This window comes from Arachis hypogaea, chromosome 6 (assembly GCF_003086295.3).
Source record: "Arachis hypogaea cultivar Tifrunner chromosome 6, arahy.Tifrunner.gnm2.J5K5, whole genome shotgun sequence".
Taxonomy (NCBI): domain Eukaryota; kingdom Viridiplantae; phylum Streptophyta; class Magnoliopsida; order Fabales; family Fabaceae; genus Arachis; species Arachis hypogaea.
Window position 1 is genome coordinate 107,460,318 of NC_092041.1, and position 14,878 is coordinate 107,475,195.

The following is a 14,878-nucleotide window of genomic DNA, read 5'->3' on the forward strand; positions in this document are numbered from 1 at the left end:
TTTAAAAATATAAAGTAAAATATTATATTTTATTAAATAATTAAAAAAATAAAAATTTAAAAAATTTTAATTAAATTATTATTTAATAACTTTTAATTATTAATTTTACATGGAGTTAATTGTATTTAAATTTTTATCCAAAAAAATTTGAGAGTATTCCATCCTCCTGGTAAGAAGAATATACGCTTCATGTGAGTTTTCATCGTGCTTTTCCTATTGGTTTTTACTGGCGCATTTTCACATGGAAACGAAATGAAACAAGTACTCGTGGAATTCTCATAGCTTGACACGACATGAGTGCGAGTGCGGTGACAAATACATTTCACAAACCGCAATTCCTCCTTCGTCTTCCTCTTCCCTCTCCACTTTCCAGGGTTTCGCTTCATCCGAACAACAAGCACAATGACCACCTCCTCTCTCCCTCGCTTGCTTTCCACGGTACCAAACCCTGCACCTTACCTCACCAGATCCGAACCCCTGACTCGCTCTATTTCCAACTCAGTTTCGCGCCTCCTCTGCTCCTACTCGACTCAGCAGCCCCGCGAAAACACCGTTACCGAACAAGAACACGCACCGAGCCTTTCTCACAAAGAGGAAAGCATGCGAACCGAAGAACAAGAACAACAACACGACGACGATGATGAAGATGGCGACCTTGTGAACGACGAGACCGGTGAGGTTGGTGGGCCCAAAGGGCCCGAGCCCACCAGGTACGGCGATTGGGAGCGTAAGGGTCGATGCTTTGATTTCTGAGCTTTTTTTTCTTTCCATTTTAAAATATTAATAATGAAGGCATAATAAAGTTAATACATTCCCGTTGGATATTGTGCTTGATTTGCTTACTTCTTCTGATGTTATACTTATTGTAAGAGAGGATTATGTAATTTTTTATTTTCTTCTCCCTAATGAATCAGTTGAGTGATTGCTCTCAATAGGATGGTTATGTAATTTCCACGGAACGAATGAACTGATGATTTGGTTTAACAACGCAGAAACATCTCATTTTTTATTCTAGCAACTGTAGGAGGCATGTAACTTTATTTATAATTGAGATGGCCTTGTTGGTTTTATTATTGAGATGAATATTGTGGATGAAGATTGATATTGTGCTATTTCTTCTTTTTGTTTACTGCTGTGGTCATTTTTAATGATTGGTAAAGACGAGAGCCAAGAGATGGTTTGGCGAATCTTGAGGTACTGGTTACATTTTAAAGGTGCATGATATGTCTTTGGAATATGAAGGTGAAATTGGTGTTTATCGTTCCTTATCATTTGGTCAGAAGTTATCAATTCAGAGCAAGTTGTCACATAGAAGGGATTATGCTGGAATTGAAAGTATTGTAATTTTGTAAGCAATTCGCCAGCTAAGGGATCCTTCTTGGTACATTTGTTGCAGTAAATATAGGGAAGTAAGAATGGTTTGATGGAAAATATTTCCAAACTAGAGCCTTAAAACTTCCCAAATCTGCTACAATTATTTTGTGTGGATAATATTGCCAACTAGTGATTTGGCTGAGGAAAATAGCCGTGCAACGATGAACCTTGGCATTTTTTCAACTTTAGTTCAGAGACAATTGCAGCAAAGTATTTTCTATGCAATACAATTCTGGGGCTTGCCTTTTCCTCTTCAGGTAATTGCTAGTTTTTCATGTTAAATATTTTATTTATGGTGCTTGCACTCTCATTTTAATTTATGTTACTTTATTTTTGTGCGTCTCTCTGACAAACCGAACTAAATTTGAAGGTCAAACTAGTTTAGTGGTTTTGATCAGTGTAATATTTTATTGGGAGTTTGGTAGAATACCTCTTCTAGAATCCCAGCAGTTAGTTAGTTAATTAGTGAAGGCGGAGTATAAATAAAGGTAAGAAGGATTTGATTAGGTCTCTTCGATCATTTGTTAGTGTGTTGGGAGAGTTGAGGAGTCTCGCTACTTTTCCCTTTATCATTGTATAACGTTGTTCCATTAATAAACAATATCTTTTGGATACTAGTTCTATATTGGTATCTGTGATGGGTTATCCCGTGGTTTATAATGGAGGGTTGCCCAAAAGTTTTAATCTGAGGACTTTCTAAAGACTGCCAGTTATTCCTTTAGTGCTCTCTCTTCACTGTAGGTCTAACTAATGCTCAAAGATACTTAATGCTAAAACTAGTAAATATATATGTTTGATGATCTCCATTGTTTTGGGTGAAGAATGGATGTATTTTGTTTTCTCATTACTTAATTATGAATGTACAAGAACGGAGTAAGTACCTTAAGTGGTATTTGTGAATTTTCCTGCTAATTTCTTTGAATATGTGCGGGTTGAATAACCTATTTGGCCAAGCCAAGTGGCTGATGCATTAAACGTAGAGGTTTTGTTGCTTTTGAGTGCAATAGTTTTCACTCTAGGGAGGTAGGGGATCCTAATACTCACATGACTTGTTGGAAGGAAGAGTATGAGTCTGTGAGAGACAAAGGAAAAGTATGGTTCACTTCTGAAAACTGAGTCAGTCCGTTTAAAGGACTCTAGTCTCTAGTACACCTCTCTATCATTGGGTGTGGACTTACGCTTTGAAGTGTTCATTTTTATGCACATCAGGAACATTCTTTAGCTCAAATTGAAGATATTCGTATAAAATAGGTGGCATGAAGCATTATTAGAGAGGTTTCCTGAAGCAGATAATTTCCCAGAATTTACTAATTATGTGTAGCGAATAGAATGTAAAGGTTCTTGTGGCCTTGGTGTTATTGGGTTTCTTTGTGCTATTGTAGACAAACCTTTTGAGAGGGGTCAGATGATGCCTTGATCCTGAGTCGGGGGGAAGTGGGGAAGTAATATTTTCTTTTTAACATCTTTTTCCAGTTGATATGTTTGGTTTTTCTGTACTGAACTGTTCAACTGTTACTGTGTTTATTAATATTAAACGTGTTAATGCTTCATTGTTGAAAATGTTCCTTATCATTGTTTAGATAAACAGTGTCCTTAATTAATATCATTATTGATACAGGAAAAAAGATTTAGTAGTTGCTAGTCAAGTAAACAAATTGGACCGAACATGAAAACTGGCAAAGTGGATGGATTTTAAGGCTAGTCTACTCTTTGGCTGAGTATGGTATATATAATTGTGAAAGCAAATTTTAGACTATCCTCTATATTCTCTTGATTGGCTTTGAGAAGAAAATGTTGTCATTGTCATGGTTGTAGGAGCCACAAAACCAAGGTAAGTGCTAAGACACAATGCCGGAGCCATGTCTTATGGTCTGGTTCTAATTTATTGTTATAGAATGTAAGGGAATTATTTATTTTTATTGTTCTTATTCTTGCTTAAAACGATAGAAAATTTCAAAGGAAGCTACATTTTCATCATTTCATGGCTTGTGCCTTGATCAGATCCATCAACAATTCATTTTTCCATGGAGTTTCTTAAATGCTTATTTGATAGGCATATTTCCTTTGGTTGGATTTCCGATGGATTCACTTCGTCTTATTGGACTTCATGATCAACCCTCCTTGACCTTTTGAAGCCCTAACAAAGAAGGCAAAGAATTTGATAGAACTCTCTACTAGAATTCTATCCAATGGAATTGCCTAAAATATTCACAAATTTGCCCCAGTCCATTATCTTGTATTTTAAATCATTCAGAGTTGTTTTATTGATAACATTTTGAGTAAATTCCTATAATAATACCTGAGATTTACGAGATTACCCAATTTAGTTCTCGAAGTTCTAATTTCACTATAGTGGTTCTCCAGATTGACCTCCGAGCACCATAGTGGTCTCTGAACTTATCTCCGGTGATGACTCAGCGATTCAGTGCCACGCTAGACCCACTTTGACCCCGCAACCCTCCTCTCCTTCCCCTCCTTCTCCACCGCACTCTTCCCTTCTGCCATTCTCCTCTCCTTCCCTTCGCCCGCCGCCACAAGCACGTTCTTGTTGAGCCCTTCTTAGACTTTGCTGAAGGCCTCTGCGCCTCCTTCAGCTTTGTCGTCCCAACCAACGCACTCTTCCCTTCTGCCATTCTCCTCTCCTTCCCTTCGCCCGCCGCCACAAGCACGTTCTTGTTGAGCCCTTCTTAGACTTTGCTGAAGGCCTCTGCGCCTCCTTCAGCTTTGTCGTCCCAACCAACGCCTCCTCCGACGGATTCCCCAATGTCGACGCCCCCGCTTGGCTCATCTCCAACCCAAACTACAGCTCAAAGCTCATGGACGCCTTAGACATAAAATCAAAGATAAAATCAAAGATGTTCTTCTCAGAAATTGATTCTTTCCTCGATTTCGATTACTCCAACTCCTTCCATAACAACAACAACAATAGTGCCGAAAACGACATTGTCATTTTCGTTCAATCCAAATTTGCTCTCATGATGAATCACCATACCAAAGGTAGTTGCTTGGACATCGATTTTTGTAGATCAAAGCTTTCCTCCTTCAACTATTCATAGTAGTTGTTTGATGCCAGATGAAAACACCGTCTCAGATATATCGTATTCATTCAGTCGAAATTGCTCCAATTCGAGTGGAATGGGATTGGCAGGAAGTGGCGGTGGAGCTGCAAACTGTGCGGGATGAACCGCGAGGCGGCGAGGGATGACAGGGTGTAAGAGAGATAGCGAAGGGTAGGGGGAAGGGTAGGGGAAGGTAGGACGAAGGAGAGAGAGGGATGGAGAGAGTTGAAGATGAGAGGAGGTGGGATAGGGATGACAAGGGCAGGGTGGAGAGGGAAGGGAAGGGGGGGGGGGGAAGGGGGGGGGGGAGAGGAGGGTGGCGTAGGAGAAGAGTGCGGTAGAGAGAGGAGGGAAGGAGAGGAGAGGTGTGGACTCGAGGATCACTATGGTGCCCATAGCTCAATCTAAGGGACCATTATACTAAAAAATTGAAATTTCAAAAACTAAATTGGATAATTTTATAAATCTTAGAGACTATTACAGAGATTTACTCCTAATATTTTTGAGAAATTTTTTTATATGCGACAGAATCTACTGATAAAGTTGTTGTTGCCCCTTCCTCTTGAATAATTGATGCAAAATTGAATCAAGTTGGGTGGTGGGGGCTTAGTAGTGACCGAAAAGTTTGACTGATATGATATTTTATTTATTTATAAACTCCCAAAAATGGAAAAACCAAAATAAACAGCAGCTCACAAGAACTACAATGCAAACCCAAGCATCATTCCCCTGCTCTTTAATCACACAAAAAATTGTATCACTCCTTTTCACAATCCTCCTCCTTTTCGAACAACCATCCACCGCCAAGAAGCACCACTCGCCATGCCCCCCTTCTTCCTGCGGCCAAATCCGCAACATAACCTACCCATTCCGACTCAAAGGCGACCCAAGCCACTGCGGCAACAAAAGGTACGAACTCGAATGCGATAGCAACAACGCCACAGTGCTAACTCTATTCTCAGGTAACTACCACGTGCACCACATCGATTACAAGAATTACAGCATCAAGTTGAGTGATGCGGGTCTCAGCGACAACGCTAATTGTTCATTTATCCCTCGCAATTTCTTATATGATAGCAGTTTCAAGTTCGCCGTCGGCCCCGATGATTTCGGATCGCAACCGTTCACTTTAAACAATTTCGATCCAGATACAGTAGACACTTTCGATCCATCAAGAGTAGCGTATTTTAACTGCACTGATGCAGTAACTGACGACGCTGCATATGTGAAGGTAGATATAACCGCAAGTCGTTGTAGTACCTTGGGCTTAGGGCATGTGTATGTAATGGTGGGAGCATCGTACAGTGTGACTGAAATCAAGGTTGGGTGCAGTTTGATGGTGGCTACGCTTACGGATAAGGTTCCGGCGGAGATCGGAGAAGGGAATAACAACGTTTCTTATGAGGAGATCCGGAAGGTGGTTGGCGAAGGGTTTAGCGTCTCTTGGTTGCCGGCGGTTTGCGAGGAGAAGTGTGGAAAGAAGACAAATTGCAAGGTGGTCAATGTTTCGACTGGAGAAGTCCAATGTGACAGGCGCTATTGCCACTACGCTTACCATACAACCGATAAGTGCGGTATGTGAACGCCACTTATTCATTCATAAATATTATTAATATTAATATTAATTAATTAATGATTGGGAAAGTATGAGGAGCCAATAGAATAATGGGGTTTATGAAGTATTAGAGATATAACTATTAGTATTATTTTTTCTCATAAACTGAAGCTTTTGGGATGAGTGATATCATAATATGATATTAGATTGTTAGATCCGAAAAGTTAAGAGTTTGATTTTTGGTGAACTCTAAAATCAGTTTAATTTTTTGGAAAGATATTATCTCTAGTAGTCGGATGGTTATTCTAAATAGTATGGGAGATGTTTATTTTGTAACTCAATAACTGTATTTTACCTTACATATAACATCAGATCCATTTTTATTCTCTTTCTTTCAAAGAAAAAAAAAAACTATTTGCCATGTAGTATATCTTGGAAAAAAAAAAGTTGTATGTAAAAAAAAAATTATATCCATTCTTAAGATGAAACAAAATCATATAGATATATTATTTTTACACTTTAAATGATTCTATATAGTCATTTGAAAATAAAATTATTTTAATGGCCAAAAGAGTAAAACTAAATCAATCTATTTATGTATAAAAAATGCAGTTAAAAGAAAAATGTATTGGTTTTTTTTTTCCTTTTTTGGGGGGTCTGACTTGTATATTAAAATTTTATAATCATATTATCTTAAATATCCTCTTCCATTAATTAGCTTCACAAACTGATCATATTTGACTAACTGACCTGTTTTTTCATGGTCTATAACAGTATAACGTATACACGCACGGAAAGTAGATAGGAGACATAGGAGACGGCTTGTCATAGTTTGATCTTACGTATATACTTGTTGTTTGACTATGATTATATGATTATATCAGCTCATCGTTAGGCAATGATTAAAGTCATTTAAATTTTTTATTCACAAATATTATAATCAATTGACAAGCAGATAATATGTCTCAACTTAGTCGACCTAATCAAATATGGTTCATATTATCATAGAGCATTTATTTATTTATTTTAATCATATAATCATTTTTATCATTTGCTGATATAAATTATTGATGTTTTGAATATTATAGGAATTGCAGAACAGGCTATCGGTTATGCTCGAGGTAAGATCGTAAGGATATTCCTTCTTCCTATCATTTTTTATCCTTTTAATCTATATTTAATAAAATGTTGATATATTTAAAGTAAGAATTGAAGTATAACTGAAAAGAATGACGTCTGAATATGATGATTGACTATGGTTAGTGGATCACTAGCGTATGTATAATAATAATGAACATAATAGACACATTATGTCTATCATTGCTTTTTTTCCCCTAGTATATATATGTATTAAGTCTATTTTTCTTTCCTTGATTCCTTTTGCAGCTTATCTCAGAGGCATTGTATTTGGTACGTTTATCTACATTTTGAAGTGTTTATTTGCATCATTTAGTAAGGAGAGGCGATGTGTTAAACTCTGCTGTCTAACTCGTGTTAATTAATTGAATCTAGCATGAATTAGTTTACTCATACTCACATATTGGAAGGCATCTAATTTTTTTTTTAATGTATATACTTATCTATGAAGTACGTACACTTTTCTGATTTGCCTTGTTCGCGTGTCGGACACATTTCGGACACGACACTCATTGACACTCGTCCGACACGCGTGTTTTCGGTGTCCAACTGTGTCTTAATAATAAGTAAATAATTCTTCTCCAAACATGCTTGAACACGCCTAAATATCATTACATGTTAATATGTCTTACTTTATTTTTAATATGTATTCTTGAAATGAGTTTAGAAATAGTATATCTTATTAATTTTTAAAAACAAAAAATATTTTAAATACTTTATATAATTAAAAATAATTAAAAAATTAATTTATATTTTAATATCAATAAAATACCAAAATATCATTACAATTTATCTAAAAAACTTTATATTTTATATATATGTCGTGTCTCTGTGTTAAGAATTTTAAATTCGTGTGTCCGCATATCCCATGTCGTGTCGTGTCTCGTGTTTGTGTCAATGTCCATGCATCATAGATGCTTATGCATGTTTGTGAACAAACCCGTTGGCCTATTTGGAAGAACTCAAAGAAGGGTTACCTTGCCTAATGATCAATTATGGGTGCAGGATTAGGAAGTAGAATAACATTCAGCACAAGAAACCTGGGCAACCCAGTTGGGCTGGAGTATTTTGACGGGGGAATATTCATTGGTAGAAATATTATACCAGTAATACTTGTAACTAGATACGTACTTGGAGTTGCAGTTCTACTTTCAGTATTGATCTACATATGGCGACGAAGACATTGGTCAATATATGGAAACATTGAACATTTTTTGCTAGACAGCAATCTAAATCCCATAAGGTATGAATACAAAGAAATCAAGAAAATGAGTGGTGGTTTCAAAGTGAAATTGGGTAAAGGTGGCTTTGGGGCTGTATACAAAGGAAAACTTCGAAGTGGTCCTGATGTAGCGATAAAGATATTGAACGAATCCAATGCTAATGGCCAAGACTTCATCAACGAAGTTGCTACAATTGGAAGAATACATCATGTTAATGTGGTACGTCTTGTTGGATATTGTGTCGAGAAGAAAAAGCGTGCCCTGGTGTATGAATTCATGCCTAATGGATCATTGGATAAATACATTTTCGCCAAGGAAGGGACTTTGCCTTTGAGTTACGAGAAGATGTATGAAATATCTCTTGGAGTGGCTCGTGGAATTGCGTATTTACATCAAGGTTGTGATATGCAAATTCTACATTTCGATATCAAGCCGCATAATATTCTTCTAGATGACAACTTCGTCCCAAAGGTGTCTGATTTTGGACTTGCAAAGCTGTATCCTGTGGATGATAGCACTGTCACTTTGACTGCAGCAAGAGGAACTTTAGGCTACATGGCTCCGGAGTTGTTCTACAAAAACATTGGAGGAGTATCTTATAAGGCTGATGTCTATAGTTTTGGAATGCTTTTGATGGAAATGGCGAGTAGGAGGAAGAATTCAAATCCTAATGCCGATGAATCAAGCCAAATTTACTTCCCATTTTGGATACATGATCAGCTTTATGAAGAGAGAGAGATTGAAATCGAAGATGCCTCAGAGGAGGAAAAGAGCCTAGTCAAAAAGATGTTCTTAGTTGCACTTTGGTGCATACAGCTAAAGCCTAGTGATCGTCCTTCGATGAACAAGGTAGTAGAGATGCTGGAAGGGGATAACGACGGCAGTCTTGCATTGCCTCCAAAGCCTTCTTTCTATTCACATGAAGCTTCTAGATATGTTAAGGAGGTCAATTCCAACCAAGCGTCGAGCATGGATTCCTCTGGTACTAGTTATCTTGGTGAAACCACAACTGACTATTCAATGGAGGATGATGATTAACTAACTAGAACAGAGCATATCCATTTCATATAGGATTATGATTATGTTATGGCAGTGATATGAGTTCTCCATGTTTGATGAGATCACAGATTCGTTTTTTATGGCAACATAATTGTTGTATTGTTACCAAGGACTGTGTAGTTTATCTCATTCAATTAGATCTTTTAGAATAATTTTTTGGGTGTGAATATCATTTTGAAGATGTTGCAATTTTTAGAACATTCAAGGCATAAAAGCTGTATATTTTCTTTTGAGTGCTGATAAAAGTTGTATATACAAATTGTATAATACTAATCGAGTTGCTGATGCGTTAGCTTGTTTGGGTCATTCTATTGAATTGGGTGTTCATAAGTATCTTTTGGCTCATCCTTCTATGTGTATTTTCTTTCGATGGGATGATATTAGGCGTGTTTTTCTTTCCAGTTTGATTGTGTAATTTTGATTTTGGAGTTTGGTCCTGACACCTAAAAATATAGACGCAAGTCAAGAGGGAATGTTCAAAATTTCTCTACACAGAGTCATAAAGACGCAAATAGTAAGGATGATTTATTTGCAAGATAAATGTGCCACATGCTTTCAATTCGTGTCATGCATGATTCCATGTTATGAAAATTACTACAAGTGGAAGTTGCATTGAACGAGGGGAAGAATCTTTATGTATCGCATCTTGCATCAGTCTCCAATATAAATACATTTTATTAGCAAGAGGTGAATTGCCTTTACTCTAACTCAGGAATAACCTCTAGCTCAAAATTTAGATGTCTTGATGGAACAACTGCATTATTATTGTTTCTACTTGAGCTGGTAGTGGAGTCAAACGGTGTAGGGGGGACCATTAACTTGTCTCCTTCCCTTTCAAGCATTTGTACCACAGTTTTCATTGATGGACGATCTACAGGATTCCACTGAATGCACCAAAGTCCTACAATGGCAAGTTTCTTGGCAATCTTCATGTCTCCCTCATTGTCAATATCAATGTGGATGTCTTTCCCTTCAAGCATATTATGGATCCATTCTGGGTACAAAACTTGGAAAATTTCCTCACCAGACACATTTGTGTTCTTTCTTCCTCCAACCATCTCAAGTAGCAGCATTCCGAAGCTATAAATATCAGACTTGTACGACACGTTACCAAAATTTCTTGAGAATACTTCAGGGGCAATATAGCCCAATGTCCCCCTCGCTGCGGTCATAGACACCGTGCTTTGATTTTTCGGACACAACTTTGCAAGGCCAAAATCTGTTATTTTTGGAGTGAAGTGATCATCTAGTAACACATTATGGGGATTTATGTCAAAATGGAGTATCCTATGATCACAACCAAGATGGAGATACTCAAGGCCTTTGGCAACACCAAGAGCAATTCTCTGAAGCTTCACCCAACCAAGGAAAGCATCCCTGTTATCCGGTGGAGCTAAGAATTTCTGCAACGAACCGTTCGGAAACAGATCATAGACAAGAGCACGGTGGAATCCGTCTGCGCAGAATCCGAGCAAGCGAACAACATTGACATGATGAATCTTTCCCATAGTTCCCACTTCATTTATGAAATCCTTGCCATCACCTTGTGTATCATTGAGTACCTTCACGGCAACAAGAATTTCTTTGGAGAGCATTCCTTTGAATACTGCTCCGTGTGCTCCTTCGCCTAAGCTTTCCTTAAAGCCATTTGTGATTCTCTTAATATCTTTGTAAGTGAATCTTGTAGGCTTCATGGCCCTGTAATCCTCCAAGAATTTTTCTATCCTGTCTTGGTCTTCTCCTTTAGTCTTAAAGTACCGATAAATATGGTACATTGCAAAGGCCAACAAGACCAAAAGCATCAAACAAATTATTGTCCCTGTAATGTATAAAACAGCGTTGCTTCAATTAGAGAAAAAAATTTAACATTATTTTAAGAATAATGATTGAGAGTGCTAATTTATCTTCATAATTGTCCTTAGATGAGTAAAAAATGTAAATATACATTATTTTTGAAAATAAAAAAGATAAAAAATAAAATATAATTTTCATTTAGCAAATTAAAAAGATAACTAAAAAATGAGTTAAGATTTTTATGTTTTTCTTATCAACTATACATGTAAAAAAAAAATCAACCACTAAAATCAATCATTATATATGTGTATAAATAAATACATATATTATTTATTTATTTATTTATTTTTTTACCAAAGATAAGAGACTCGAACCCGCAACCTCTTAATTGAGTATGAGGAGACTATGTCATTTAAGCTATTACTCATTGGCAAATACATATGTTATTTAACTCATTTTTAATATAAATTTTGTATTTTAATTTGTATTTTATACTACTGGTTAATTTTAGTAACTGATTTTTATGTACACATAATATTATTAATAGAATACAGGTTGAAATATAAGTTAAAACAAATTAAACACTAGCACTTTTGTTTTATGATTTGAATTCTTAACCTAAATCTCTACAACAGGTTAAAGTGACTTATTCTTTATAGCTGCTGCAAGTACTACTAAAGTTTTCAATATTACAAAGTTTTGGAAGCCACCTACATGGCTATATTGAGGTCATTGATAACCTGAAACTTTTATTTCTCTAATCAAAGTTCTCTTTTACTATAAAAATATGAATAGTATTAGGTGTCAAAGACCTTACTGTTTTCACCGTGAATATTTCTAACTGAGAACAATGAATAACCGAAAGCAAGTTAGGTGGTAAGCAACAAGTATGGATTCTTCATACCTGCAACAATTAGAACAAGAGTGGATGTCGAAATCTTGTTTGTTTTGCAAAGGAAACACTCAATTTCCTCTTTCATACCATCGCTCTTGAGTCTGCATTTCTTGCCCTGTGCTTCACACTGCCCACAGTTAGGGTTCGACCATCCAAGAAACAAACTAGTCTTATCATCATACGTAAACCTCCACTGGACCGATAAAACATCACGCACCTTGGTGCAAGATAGTATTCCTGGATCAATGATGTCGCTAATAGAATCTAGTTGCAAAATTGGACAGGAATAGGAAGAACTCGAAGCGCAACGAAAGAAAGAGACATTATTGTAACTAGTTTCGCCGCCGTAATATGGTGATATGAATCGGAAAGGTGAAGTTGACGAATTTCCGAGTGCTAAAAGCTGGCTGGCAAGGCAGTTATTTGGGTAATAGATCTGAATTTGCTGAGATTTGTAATCGATTTGCTTCACAAAGAAGCTTACTGATGGAACCTTTGGAAGTTTCAGCAGAGCTTGATGTTTATCGTTACATGAGAGTTCAAATCCAGGTAGATAGGTAGCGTTTTCATTCAGGTTGCTATTTTTGAGATGAAATGGGAACTGGATCTTGATGCGTCCACATTTGTCCGTACATCGGCAGTTAACTGTAACGGAATTTGGCGCCAGAAAAAGAACCAACAGCAAAATGGAGAAATTTTGAGAACGGAACATTGGGTTAGTTGTGAAACAGAAAGGATTTGCAGAGGTTCAGGATGTTGGTTGTCATGCATTTTTTGTTTAAAGATAGATCAGGCAGGCACCCCATGGCAACAAGCAACAGCAACTTGCCACTTATTTCAATTTTAATTTTTTTTCCTTTTTGGGTACTAATTTCCGTTCACTTTTTTAAGTCTTGGTCGTTTGTGGCGGCCTTGTGTTCCTGGATCCATTCATTCAATGAGGGCGCTTTCCGAAATGGGGATATCTTGACTTATGAGTTATCACCAATTCACCATGATTGTGCTTGATATTGAAATATCTTTTAGACTAAATACTTGGTCATTATTTTAGACATTGTTATTAAAATCGGACTGACTCGTTTAATCGGACTGAAAATACGATGAATTGATAACAAAATCGATCTGAGTGAGCTAGCTGACTGGACAAGAAAAAGAACCGACGAGACCCGATTTAAATCGGTTGGGTTTGACGAAAACTGACTAACTAGCGAGTTTGAAAATTTTCGAACCATTTCGAACTCTATTTTTCTTGTTTTTTCTTCGAGTGAAATGGCGTTGTTTCGATTATTAAAAAAAAATCTGAACCAAAAACCTAAAACCCTAGCTCAAAGCCTTTCAGTTTTCACACCAAACCCATTCCCTTTCCTCGAATTCCAAGACCTGAGAGAGACCCGTTCAGCCCTTGTCATTCTCATCATATTCGCAGTCTTGCTCTCGCACCACCCTACCACAGCCAGCACCAATTCCATCGAATGATGACATCGTCGGTTACTGCTACTCAAAGTCGTCGTTTCGGTGGCCTTTGAGTATCTCGACTCGTCGTCTTCTGTCCTATACCGCTGTGTGTCCGTCGTCGTCCTCATTTTGCCGGTCCAATCGTCAAGTCGTTCTTGTCATCGTCGTCGGCACCGTGCTTCTTTTCCGGTTTTTCTCTTTTCTGCCGGCGGTGCATCAACCATAAGGTATGTATTTTTATTTTATTTTTTTAAAGTTATTCAGTATTTCAATTTTTTAATAATTTAGTACCTTAGTTAGAATTAATTGATTATAGGTGTATAACTTATTGATTTCTATTTGATTTCTCTTAGATTGATCAGTTTTTTTGTTTTATGTTGGTGTAATATGTTGATTATAGTGTAATATATTCTTGTATGTAATATATTGTTGTTATATTTGGTTACTGTTGTATATTATTTTTAATAGATTGTTGTTATATATTATTCCTGTAGATTAGTTATTTAGTCGTGATTGATTAGGAATTTAGGATGGTTTCATCAAAGATATCATCAGAAACACAAACTTTCCAAAAACAAGGATCAACTCCTAATGCAACAATTGGAACCCAAAAAAATAGCAATTGAGAAAAAACTGATCCTGCATAGGGCCAATATAAACAAGTGGATAAAGAAAAAACTGTTCTATTATGTATTTTTAGTCATAATAAGAATAATTAAGTTAATTGATAATATAGGAAACGAATGAGAAAGTAAAGTTATGATCCAATTTGTCTTGATACATTTGAGGATCATTCAAAATGGATAATGGAAGATTCACCACCATTTTTAACTCGTGAAGAAGTTGATACTTTACGGAATGATCTTATAAATATGTCTCTTCAATCAGCTTTAGATGATTTGGGTATATTTTTGTTAGGGATGATTTTGTAATGTTAGAAACAAGAGACTAGACTGTAGAAAAGATTTGTGTATTATTGAGTGTATTCAAGTTGTCTGGAATGATACAATATAGAAGGGTAGTTATAGGTGCTATGAGAATCGTAATAATAAAGACGTAATATCCTATAATAAATATCCAAATATGCTAATTGATCCTAATTATATTCTAACATCACCCCTCAAACAAACTCAAGTGACAACTTGAGTTTGAAACTTATTTAAAACAACAAAATAAAGAGAGAAAAAATTGCATAAACTGATAAAACGGGTGCAGATGGAACTACTAGAAGGAAGCGCAGATGGAACAGCCGCTTGTCTGAAGAAAGCGTAGAGGGAACTATCGCTAGTCTGAAGGAAGCGCAGACGGAACTACCGCTTGTCTGAAG

General features: G+C 36.6%; 2 protein-coding genes and 1 pseudogene across 4 annotated transcripts; 2 read left to right on the forward strand and 1 right to left on the reverse strand.

Annotated features, from left to right (window-relative positions):
- The first annotated feature begins 402 nt into the window (after window positions 1–402).
- LOC114924142 (uncharacterized) lies at window positions 403–4,589 on the forward strand (annotated as a pseudogene).
- On the forward strand, window positions 4,423–9,713 carry LOC112697425 (rust resistance kinase Lr10). 3 transcript variants are annotated; one of them, XM_029287678.2, is made up of 5 exons: window positions 4,736–5,395; window positions 5,511–6,007; window positions 7,077–7,109; window positions 7,375–7,398; window positions 8,131–9,713. In XM_029287678.2, exons 2-5 carry the CDS (start codon window positions 5,719–5,721, stop codon window positions 9,384–9,386), a joined length of 1,602 nt encoding a protein of 533 aa, XP_029143511.1. In that variant the 5' UTR covers window positions 4,736–5,395; window positions 5,511–5,718; the 3' UTR covers window positions 9,387–9,713. The 3 variants fall into 3 exon arrangements, with proteins under 3 accessions (XP_025606385.1, XP_029143511.1, XP_029143512.1); XM_029287679.2 differs by having other exon boundaries at window positions 4,982–5,395; window positions 5,514–6,007; XM_025750600.3 differs by having other exon boundaries at window positions 4,423–6,007.
- A 194-nt stretch (window positions 9,714–9,907) lies between these two features.
- LOC112697426 (rust resistance kinase Lr10) lies at window positions 9,908–13,125 on the reverse strand. The gene is made up of 2 exons (XM_025750602.3): window positions 12,106–13,125; window positions 9,908–11,226 (listed from the first exon to the last, which is right to left on the reverse strand). The coding sequence occupies exons 1-2, from the start codon at window positions 12,806–12,808 to the stop codon at window positions 10,106–10,108; spliced, it is 1,824 nt and encodes a 607-aa protein (XP_025606387.1). The 5' UTR covers window positions 12,809–13,125; the 3' UTR covers window positions 9,908–10,105.
- Between the last annotated feature and the right edge of the window lie 1,753 nt (window positions 13,126–14,878).